Source organism: Chaetura pelagica, unplaced genomic scaffold (assembly GCF_000747805.2).
Source record: "Chaetura pelagica isolate M959 unplaced genomic scaffold, ChaPel_1.0 scaffold405, whole genome shotgun sequence".
Lineage (NCBI taxonomy): Eukaryota > Metazoa > Chordata > Aves > Apodiformes > Apodidae > Chaetura > Chaetura pelagica.
Genome location: NW_009953489.1, coordinates 1410443 through 1422131, shown reverse-complemented (window position 1 = coordinate 1422131; position 11689 = coordinate 1410443). Strand labels below are relative to the sequence as shown.

The window sequence follows — 11689 nt, the reverse complement described above, 5'->3', positions numbered from 1 at the left end:
GGGGGGGGGGGAGGGGGGGGCCGTTTGGGGCCTGCCTCTCCCACAGGGCTTCGTCAAAAGTGGTCGGGCGGTTTCGTTTTGTTTTGTTGTTGGTTTGTTCCCCCCACCCCCCGACAAAAATGGAAAACGCCTGGAAAGTTTTAGGGAGCGAATTTCTCTTTCCTCATTTCCCCCGGGACTAAAAGCTCAGGATAAGCGAGTTGCAGAGCGAGCAACCAGGACTCCCAACTTAAAAGCGGATGTCTCGCAGCTATTTCCTAAGGAAAACTGGAGTTCCCTCCTTTTCCCCCTCCTCCTGCGTCTCTCCCTCCTCCTCGTTGCCCCCCTGCCCGGTCACCTCTCGGGCTCCCGGGGCGCGGTGCCTCTGGCGCCTCCCGGGGGGCAGGGGCTGGGGCCGGGCAGGGAACCGGCACCGCTCGCTCCCGAAGGGCGAGTTTTTTTATGGCCGCCCCCTTCCCCTGGCCCGGCGGGCAGCGCGGAACCCGCCTCGGCCGGGGCTGCCCGGGTTAATCGCGGCGCTCAGGGAATTACCGCGCACTCGCACCGGCTATTCAGTGCCATTCAATTGGCTTAATTGAGGGGAAAAACCCTTGGCTGCTGGCTCCGCCCGCTCGGCCCAGACCCTTTGTTCTCCCGCCCGCTGCAGCCCCGTCCCGGGCCGCTCTCTCCCCCCGGAGGCTCCGCGGCCGCGGGGGGGGCGGCCGGTCCCTCGGGCAGCCCCGGGAGGCAGCGGGACACGCAGCCCATTTGTCCCAGGCGTCTGAGCAAGGCCGAAGGAAAGAGCATTTCTGGTCCCAGCTCTCCTCACTCGTGGCCTTGTGATGCTCAGCCTGGAAGACAGTGGCTCCTGAAGACAGGCTTTATTTTCCTCTTCCTAGAAACACCTCTTGAAATTTCAAGGTTGAGGCAGCGCATTCCGTATCTGTTGCTATGCAGGCTTTTTGGGGGTGCCCCCCTTTCAATGCTGCCAGGCCCCTCGGAAGCAGCGAGGGGAACCTTGCCTGCTCCGGGTGCCACAGCTTCACCCCTTTTAATCCTAGTTGCGGTAAGGACTTCAGGTGTCTTTACCTTCCACCAGGGAGAAAGCCTATCTCTGTTCCTGTCCCAAGTGCCATTCAGAGGGCTCCTTCTCACTTTTGTCCCCTTCAATAATGCCGGTATCACAAAATACTGCACACACTCCTGCCAAACAACGAATAAGGCTGCACCCCTGCCTAGTCTAGTTAATCGCAAGTTCCCTCTCCAGGCAGCAGAAGGTTAAAACACCCCCTTGACTCTTATTACAGAAGGAAAGGGGTGTATGTTCCTGAGCCACTGAATATAGAGAGCTGATGCACGCACCAAGTGTGTCTCTTGTCTCATTCTTTGAAAATGAGGAGTAGTTTGCTTTCTTTTTGGGTAACTTAACATGCCAAACACAAGCTCCTAAGAACAAAAGTTCCCCCAAAGGAAATTCTTCCTTCCCATCTTCTTCACGTGCCACTTACTTAGCGACCTACTAACTGCTTAGCACATGCTTTGCCCTGAATCCCAGCACGTGGGGAGATCTGAGAGTGAAACAGTGTTTCCAAGTTTTCTTCAAATAGTGTTTGTTACAGAGGTAACAGCACATCCTGCTTCACACTCACGCTGCTGCTTTTAGAGATGGTAGTATGCATTATTCTGCAGAGGGTATTTTGGTCACCATTATCAAAAAACAGTGTTTTAATCTTAGTTTCTAGTGATGCTTTCTGTGGACATCACCATCTTGTGGCCAAATGGACATTTGTACCATGGTGTTAATGGAGGAGGCCCAGAGCTGGCTGCTGGTGAGACCAGCTGAAGGACAGGAGGGCAATGGCCTGGATGTGGGGACTGGGAGAAAGGCACGAGGGCCTTAGAAATGTTCTAGGGTCAAATAAGAGACTTGGCAGCACTTCAGAATTTGTTTTATCACAAAATAGGAATGAAACATCAGTTAATTTGAGACTCCTGTATTTGACTGGAATTTTACCAATTGTATTTCTGAACTCCCAGCAGCAGCCCTAGATGCTGCAATTGAATGGAAATCTTACGTACAGGTAGTTGTACGATTCCTTTGGGAGATACACAGGGACACCACAAAGTAGCAGGGAAGAAGTGCTTGAAAACCAGAGGGCTGCATGGGGAGCGTGTACAGTGCTGGTCTGACACCATGATGCCTTTTGCAGAAACTACTCAGCTCTTAAAATCTCCCAAAGTTTTTACACCCTTGGCCTGTTCTGCATCTCTGTGCCTGCAATCCCCATAGTTGTTTCAGATTCTGTGAGAGATGCATATAACATTAAACCTGATACAACAGACTTTTGAAGGTGGTGCCAGGCACCACCACCAAATATGAGAGGGGAATTGGCACTAACAAGGAATATTTGTGTCATAATGGGTGATGCCTGGGGGCAGCCAGACTCTTGAGCAAGACAATGAACAGCAGGCACTTTCAACATGTGTTCTGTAACTTTCTTTATAGAAAAGGACAAGATTTTGCCAGTCTCAAATTGTACATATCTACTGTTATTGTAATATTATTTTTATTTAGTAGGTGAAGAGGTAAAATTATGAGAAATTCAACAAGTTAATTGTTCGTTGTCCCTAATGAAAAGTTGACACCTTCATTCCATTCTGGGAATGTTGAGAGTAATTTTTCTTTCCTTGGATCCTATGTATATCTCATTCTCTATGGAACAGGTTGAAATCCAAGCCTGAGGGTTTGTTTTGTTGCATATTAACATGAACCCCCTCAGTCCTTTAGAAAGATGTGTTGACGCATTTCCTCCTAAGTTTCTGCCTGGTTAGTTCTGGGAGGGTTGGAAAGCATTTAAGATAACACACAGAGGTCTTTTCCATTACTAATATGTAAAATTCTGCAAGTACATTTTAAAACCAAGCACTACTTGGTTTTTACCTTTCCATAACAGAATCTGCTATGAGCAGTACAGTTGCAGTTATTCATCCCAGTATTTTTTACATCAGAAATGGTAGCTGTGAAGGAGGCTGGAGCACACAGGATGATCCCAGTTTGGCACCTAAATCTCAGTTCTTAAACAAGAAAAGATCTTGCCACATTCCATCCAGCTCCATTAACAGTTTTTCTTTTACTATCTCCTTTTAAAAGTCTTGTACTTCTAAATTCAGGTGCTTCCAGTCTTTCCATGCCCCAGGAAAACAAGCAGAAATGCTTCTTGTGGGGAGAACTTGGCACAAGATACTTAGGTCTGGAAAGGATTTGTGCAACTGCACGCACACATACACACATGTTTACATATACAGGGCAATTTTTTAAAGCTGTTTTTTAAATTATAGAATGCAGAAACACACAGAAAACGTTGAGGCTTCAAACACATTCTATGTATCTATTAAGCAAAGATGCTTTTGGTCTTCAAGCTGAATTTTTGCGGGTCTTGCTCTGTGTCGTGCCGTATCTTTTTGGAAGGTTTTGAAGAGCTGAAGTTTGTAAAGCAGCTACTGTACACCCTGCCAAGCTGCTGTTCATAGAACCTCTATGCATTTTTACTTATACACACGTGGCTTTTATGTATATTTTTAAAAACTGGTTTTAATGCAGGTCTTTCAGAATTGGTATGTTTTCAATAGGGCTGAAAACCTCTGCAAGAGCACGAATTTAAAGTAAGACCATAAAGACATGTCTGTGAGGTGTACTCAACTGTAATGAACCAGCAATAACAGACAATTGAAAACAAGTCTGTTTATGTGTTTAAGAAATTTGCCAATAAGTCACACTTTATTGTTTTTTTTTTCCTCGTTTTCTGCATGCAACATAGAACAGAAATATTAGTGAGTTTTCAATACTTTTAACATAAAGCTTATAGGAATTTAAAAGGGACTTGTAGATATTGGAACAGAAAAAGTAAATTAATGACAGTTTGTCAGAGCTAATTTTTTGTTATATCCTTGGGTTTTTTTAGTGGATTTAAACTTGGTCCTTAATATTATTTTAAGAGTTTTTCTCTGGTTTACTGCTTGCACAAATAAATGTAAAACTACTTTTGGTCTATGAGATTGTTGTGCTTGGCAATCCTGATACTTGATAATTACTATAATGTTTCTTGCTCATAGAATTCCTCTGCTGGCTTTACGGTTAATTTATGAAAATTTATCAGAGTAACTCAGTGATTCCAAAAAGGTATAACAGAATTAATAATTCAAACTAGTATTTGTAAGGGTTTTGTTTGTTTGTTTGTTTGTTTTTAAAAGAAAATATCAGCACATAAATAATAAAAAAGATCTTTTCCATTTGACATTCCAGTGATAGATTGCATTAACAGCTTTATTTCTTTGGCTAGTCAAATCATAGTTGTAATTTGCTGTCTGGAATCCACAAACTTTATTTCTTTTATGGTGTTTCATTTATGGTCTCTTTTGTACTCTACAGGGTTTAGTTTGATGAAGGAAATAATTATAACTTTAACTGGTTTGTTCCAGCAAGATTTAGGTGGATGGTATCACACAACCTTCTTTGTACGTCACAATGTGATTTATAGTGATACAAAGAATGTTAAAACACTTCACAGAGTTGAGGAGAGATGCTGTCCTACAGGCAGAAAGTGGAGAAAAGGCTGTGTGGAGATGGAGGGAAGAAAAAAGGAAGCAGACTTGACACTTTAAAAGCCATGAAGAGGCAGGTGAGGGTCCTTGCAGGCTGGTTATTGTAAGGGAAAAATAGAAGGTGCAGAAATGGAGAAGGCAGGTAGGGTTTGTACCAGTACAATAGGTGCCATGGGATGTTATTTTAATTGCTGTACTCAGATGAACTGCAAACAATGTTGGTCACAGAGCCACAGATTTACACGCCTTTTCCTCTTGTTGCCTTAAGCTTTAAGTTGCAATGAAAACGATGGTGACCACCTGGATAGAGACCAGCAATACCCCAGCAATCAGAAAACAAAGCGCATGAGGACATCGTTCAAACACCACCAGTTGCGGACAATGAAGTCGTACTTTGCTATTAACCACAATCCTGATGCCAAGGACTTGAAACAGCTAGCTCAGAAAACGGGCCTGACCAAAAGAGTTCTGCAGGTAAGAGCAGCCTTTTGTTGTGAAAGGTAAACAAAGTACAATTTTATACTGAAAATGCCATGGATTTTGCTGACTCTCAGGCTTCTCTTAGCTGTCTGTACCTTCTGTGAGACCTCAGTCAAACACTAGAAAGTGTGAGAGAAGTTATTTCTTTTCAGTTTCCCAAAAGCAGATCACTGGGGATTTTTAGGGACAGTTGTGAAGGTTCAGGGCCCTGCTTGTTTTCCTGTAGTTAGTTAATTATGGTGCATGTTTTAGCTTCCAATCTGCTGCAGGACAAAGTGAATTATTTTAGTAAGAGTGTTCACTGTAGATAGAGAGCTCTTAATTTAGAAATTACTGTGAATGTTTATCGTTCTAAGAAATTAATCAGCAGTTCAAATTTGTTTTATCAGGACAAGTAGGATAACTTTTCTTTCATAACTGATGTGGACAAAGTTAGTTTTGCAAATATTAATTTTTTAATTTCTAGTTTAGAAATTTAGAATGAAAAGAGACTGCATTTTGAAAGTACTTTTTCTGTAAAAGCTGCATTTTTCTTACTTCAAGGATATGCACTCTGATCAAACTAGTATGGAAAGCAAAGTTGTGAATATTAGTTGATTCAGCTCCATTGTAATTTATAGGTCTGATTCAGTAAGTCAATTTTAATGGGCACTTATCCAAGTTACTATACTTAAGAGATAAAAATAGGCAAATAGGAGCCATGGCATTCCAGGATCTCTTGCTGGAATTTTTGTACAGGACTTAATTGTAGAAAAATAGTTTGTGAGTCTCATAGAGAGAGGTAGGGCTCAGAGACAGGGCCTGGGAGAGCATCGTGGGCAGTTCTTACAAATTCCTAGCCAAGTGGAGGGCACTAGAAAAAAATATTGAGAAAAACTGAATCCACTGGAGAGACTCTGGACCTTATAGTGTTAGTACCTAGCAGGAGGAGGAATAAAGGTTCTGTAGGCTTCTCAGTAAAAAACACTAATGAAAACCCATACGTAGTTACTGCTCTTGGCTACATCCTTCATAGCTGGATTGGTTTTGTTTTTCTGAGGTTGACTTGTGCTGGTGGGACAGATTTCTCCTCTATAAATAGTGTACATCCTAAGACTGGATGTAGTGCCTCTCATAGCAGCTCTCCTTTATCCATACACGTGGGCAATTCCTTTATTTCATTTGTCTGTCTTTACTTTGGCACTTCTCTTTTATTTTACTCTCAGAGTTTAGACACTTCAGGAATATCTATTCTGTCCATTGCAGTGCACTCACACCTGAATTATCTGAGAAATTTCATGTAGTGCATTAAGACACAAATGTCCTTCTCTTGATCATCTTTCTGTTCTCTCTCCACTTCAACTCTGACTTCCATCTCTCTTCTCTTTTCACCTAACGGGTCCTTCTTTCCATCTTTTTTCCAAGTTATTGTCTCTGTTTCTTCCTTCATTTTACAAATGTATTTCCTAGTCTCCAAAATTGGACTCCACATCTCCCATTACAATTCAGTTCCACTTTCAGTTTCTTCATTGCTTCCATTTCCATCTTAAACATATCACATCTTGCAGTTTTAAGGTGTCTAGTGGGTCCTCTTGTTTTTTTGTGGCAGACCCTTACAATTCCACTAAACTTTTTTTTTTTATCATTTTGATAATTGGTGTTTCACCTCTTTTACTTTCACAGTATAACACTTCTTTATGTCTGGGCTCCTTTAGCTGAAGAGTGGTGGAAGGTAATAGTGGTGGTGAGGATTGCACCCAGAGGATGATGCTGCTGGAGGCAGTTCAAGACAATGGCTCAGAGTGTTCCTTTGTCTAGCATCACCTGAGTTTTCCTGCCTGTCACAAGCATTCTCTACTGCTTACTCTTGGACTTTTTGTTTGAAAATTAATTCAGGCTATGGAAAACAAACTTTTAAATATTATTTTCAAGCACTTGTGCCCAAGTGGTTATCTCTAACCTGTGAGAGGCAATTTTTCAAACACCAAAGTTCACCTGAGTTTCAGGGTTGCTCTTTGCTGGGGAAAACTCTTCATTATGTTGGTTACTGAGATAGTGTCACTTGTTAATTCTTTTGAGCCAGACAGGTTGGCATTCTGTCTGTGTTATAGATTGAACACGAAGAAATTCACTGGCACTACTGATTTAAACAAGCCTCATTAACACTAGTCTGTCTCACTCACCAAAGGCACATGGACTCCCAGACACCCATGCACACTTGCCAGTAGGGAGAAATCTTCTGTGTTCCCTGTGTTGTTATTAGGCATGTTTGTAACCTGGTCTATTTCCTGTATGTTCAGATCTCAGTTCAGCTGATGAAGGATTGTGGCTCTTTGTCTATCCTTAATAGAATATATTTTAATAGAAAATGCAAGACAGCAGTTAAAGAGAAACAGATTTCTTTTTCTGAAACCAGGACACCTCCTAAACACATGCAGTAGTGTTCCCAGTGCTTTAGGAAGCAGGACTAGTGCCCTTAGGATACAAACAATCACACATAACATGTAACAAGGGTACTGCGTAGATCAGCAGAGAATTTGACCATATTCTTAATGATCTGTGGAAGACCTGATTTCTGTCTCTGCTTTATAAACAATTAGTCATCAGCTACACATACCCAGAAATTACATACTCCCCAGTAAAGTTGCTATGAAAACCCTACAAAGATTACTGCTGCATTTGGACTTTGCTAATTCAGTTTCCAGCAGTCAACAAGTACGAAAATTGCCACAATCTTGCGTGGGTGCCCTGTGCTAACTTGGGTGAAGCTGTAGGCTGGTGTACTGCAGAATCTGCTGAGCCTCCATTCATAAACTATCCCACAGTTCCCCTTAATTGTATGTTTACTAATTACAACAGAGAAATCAGAATGTGTGTGAAATGAGTGAATGTAGTCTGCTTTGTGGTGCAGCATCCTTCTGTATTTTTGTTTCTCCACTTACTAGTTAGTAAAATTCAGTAAAGCTGAATGTCTCCAGGCAGCTGTATGAATGAGAAAAATTGTGTTTAGAGATTTGTTTATAGCACGAGTTGTTGATACGACTAATATAAAACAGTTGCAACAATGGGGGTGTTAGGAACAATAAAGTTACCTAAGGTAACCTCATCCACTGCAGTATCCAAATCCTTTACAGCAGTGAGTGTATTTATTTTGAATATTGTCGTATCATATAAAGATGTTATTTTAATCCTGTTTTAGTTGATGGAGACAAAGAGTTAGCTGCACAGCTCACTGAAGAGATAGAGTAAAATTTTAACCGTAGTAAATATTATTCTGCCTGGCTGCTGAGCTGCCCAGCTACAGGCATCCAGCCCTGCTCACCAGAACGTGGCAGCATCAGTGGTGGGTCTTGCAGCTGCTTTTATTTTTCAGTGGGAGTTTCAGTCCATATTTTCCCTTTTGATTTGAAGTAGCTCAGCCTTATAATGATATGCTTGGACAGAAAACCACTAAATACTTCCCAATGATTTTGTTTATTCCTCAGTACTGAAGACCAGATTCCTAATTGTGCAATTGATGTGAGATAAGTCCTTCTGGAACAATTCTTTCAGTTCTGTCTGTTTGGGTTATTATTTCTTTACTGTAATGCTGTTACAGGTGCAGGGCTTGAACTTCCCATGTGAGCACACAGCACTGCTGCCTTCCTGCCTGGGCAGCCCTGACCTGCCAGCTCTTACACACTGCTCTGCACAGCAATGAGTAAGGGCCCAGGGCAGAGGACAAGCAGGCCTGCTCCCCTACCACTCAGAGAACAAGAGTTGTAATTCTTTCACTGCTCCTCAAAATCAAGTCTTTGCTGAACACTCTCCTATCTCAAGTGCATACCTGAATACCACTATTGGGTAATTATATTACTCTCTTCTATCATAAGAGAAGGTATTTTCAGAATTTCAATTAACAAATATTTAGATATCTTTCCAGTAATAATATGAAAAATAATTTTTGGACAATTTTAAAGACCTTTATAACCACTAGCTGATTAACCTTGGCAATATCTCAGTGAGGAAGTGAACATAGTAATAAAATATCTATATTTGAATAATACTTACAGGATTATGTAGTATTTTCTACGTCTAACATGAATTACCACTATTAAAGAGAGAGTCAACAGTGTTATAGATGCAGCCCCTAAAAGCAGCACAAATGGTCATGGGCAAGGGCAGCTGAGCACAGGTTTGCATATTTAATGGAAGGTAAAGGGGAATACATAAACACCAATAATCTTGCTCGCTTTTTTTTACATGATACATGTTTCAAATCCCAAACATAAAAAATATCACAGAGTCTCTCACCCTGTTAAGATTAAGGAGCAGTTGGAAGTTTAGGAACAACGTAAATAAACAAAATAGCTATGGTGCCTTCTACAGTTTTGCACAGTGTAAACAAAGAAATTGTTTTGTGAATAAGAATGGAAATGTTACTCATATTTAGGACTACTGCATATATAAATATGTATATTTTTAATGAACATAAGTGTAACATTGCACAGAAGTATGTGTGTATGCAGCTGGGCTAGTGGTTTTGCCTGTTCTAGTTATTACGTGACCATGGTGCTCACACATGCCAAGCATGGCAGCCTCTGAACTTCCATTTCACCTTCACATCTATTGTCCTTTTTACAATTGCTAGAAGGTGTCTTACAAAAATCAAACCCAAATTACTCTGTGGGACAAATATAAATGGTCTCTTACTGAAAGGTAAAAAAATCCCATAAGTGTTCAAATTGCTGTTTTTCACAATTCCTAACTAGCTGGTGCTGGAGACTTTGTGGCTTGAATGACCAGAACAGACTGATTTGCTGCTCTCACATCCCCTGCACACAAGGCTCCTGGCCATGCTCAGAGCCCCCTCCCCCCCACCCTGCCAAGTCTCCTTTCCCATGTGGGTCTGAACTAACAGTTACAAAAATACCACATTTGGTTTTGCCCCATTTTAAACAAAATGCTGCCCTTTAGCAGGTTTACTATTATCACAGGCTATGTTTAAAACCATGAGTAAATTTTCACCCGTGCTTGTTTTGAAGATTTTTGTTTTCTTGTCATATGTGAAACTGAATAATAGCCTTTAAACTAAGTCTTTTTAAAAAGGGAATGAATGCCAACAGAACCTGTTTTAAAATACTGAGCTTGTTGAAACAAGGGCCTGTAGGGATGCCATTGATGTATGGCCCAGGAATGCAGCTCCTACGGCCACAGCAAGAACGTGTCTCTGAGGATAATTTCCTTCCATTCCCCAGAGAGAGCGTGAGAAAGAGAGTGTGCACCTTAAAGACTCTTGACTGGGGGAAAAAGCTTTCCAGAGAAAAAATAAGAGTGCTCAATAGGGGGAATGTGGGGCTGGAGCATCCATAGAAGGGAAGAAAAACAGTGAGAGGAAAACCAGCTGAGACATGTTGATCAGCTGTGACGGCGCCGGAGGCAGCGAGTGCAGAGACGCCTGGCAGGACCAGCGTAACTTGGAGCCCGTGGCAGGGGCCATGCTGGTTCAGAGCTAGAGGTCAGAACTTCCAGAACTTTGGTGTGGCCTCCTGAGCTCCATGCAGTCAGTTTCTCTGTACAGGCCACAGAGAAGAAATCTGATGGAGCTACCATCTGGTTATGCAGATCTCTTCACTCGCCCGGTTCCTTTCTCCAACAGATGCAGAGATGATGAGGCTCATTGCACCTGGAATGGAAAGACTCAGTTCTATTGTTTATAGCAGGTCATCGTGAGGCCAGTAGGATCATGACTGAGTCCATTGTAAAGAATGTGACAACGACAGAGCCCTTCTGATAAATAAGCACAGTGGAATTTCAGCTAGTTTGTAGCAGTAAAATTCCCTGTTGTCAACATATACCAGGTTGAACACAGGGTATTTAATGACATTTTCAAATTTAGCCAAAGTAATATCCTGTACCTGGGTTTCATGCCAGCTTCATAAATGCATTTTATTTATTTTCAAATAGGTCAGAAAAATATTTTATCTTTTAAACAAATCCTGCAGACAGTGGAAAACAGTGTTAACTTAGACTTAAGCTCTGAAATTCAACTGAGAAAGATGAAGTCCCAGCTTTTGTCCTTCACTCATAGATAATAATCAAATAATGCAAGAAGTAGCAATCTTGGAAAAATTCCTGTATGTGGATATAATTTCTACAGAAATTACAGTTTTTAATGCAGTGTGGGTCCTGAAAACCATTCAAGCCTCTCTTCCTGACATCATCCCAATACTATTTGAAAAAGGAGACTGGCATAGGTGAAGGGAGATGAAGCTTTTGAGAAAGAAGAGTAAGAGAAGCATAAGAAAGAGGGACAGTCTTTTTAGAAAAGTAAGAGCACTACAGACACCAAGACATGAGAAAGTTCCCCAGAGAGCTCCCAGGGTCTGCAGAAAGGCAGAGAGCTCTGGCCTGTGTCACCTGCTGCTTATGGTGGTAGCTGGGCGGGAGATACAAGGGTGCCGAAACTCATTATTTCATAATCATCAGATGCTTGATGTCCAGCTTATCCAGACAAATACTGCTGGGATTGAGGGTATTCAAGGATTCATGCAGGCTGCCAGATTTCTAAGCATCCTTACATAGAGCCTGCACAGAAAGACTGCTCCTCCATCCTTAGGCCACTCCTGTCCAGGCAGGGTATTCATACAGGATTGCAGGAGAGGGAAAG

The 11689-nt window shown here is 41.8% G+C and overlaps 1 protein-coding gene across 2 annotated transcripts in view; it reads left to right on the top strand.

Moving 5' to 3' along the window:
* Positions 1 to 11689, top strand: part of LHX2 (LIM homeobox 2) — a 32724-nt gene that overhangs the window by 19826 nt on the left and 1209 nt on the right. For both annotated transcript variants that reach the window (XM_009998823.1, XM_009998824.1), the window contains exon 4: positions 4850 to 5055. In XM_009998823.1, coding sequence (XP_009997125.1) covers positions 4850 to 5055 — 206 coding nt within the window. The remainder of the gene's footprint in view (positions 1 to 4849; positions 5056 to 11689) is intronic.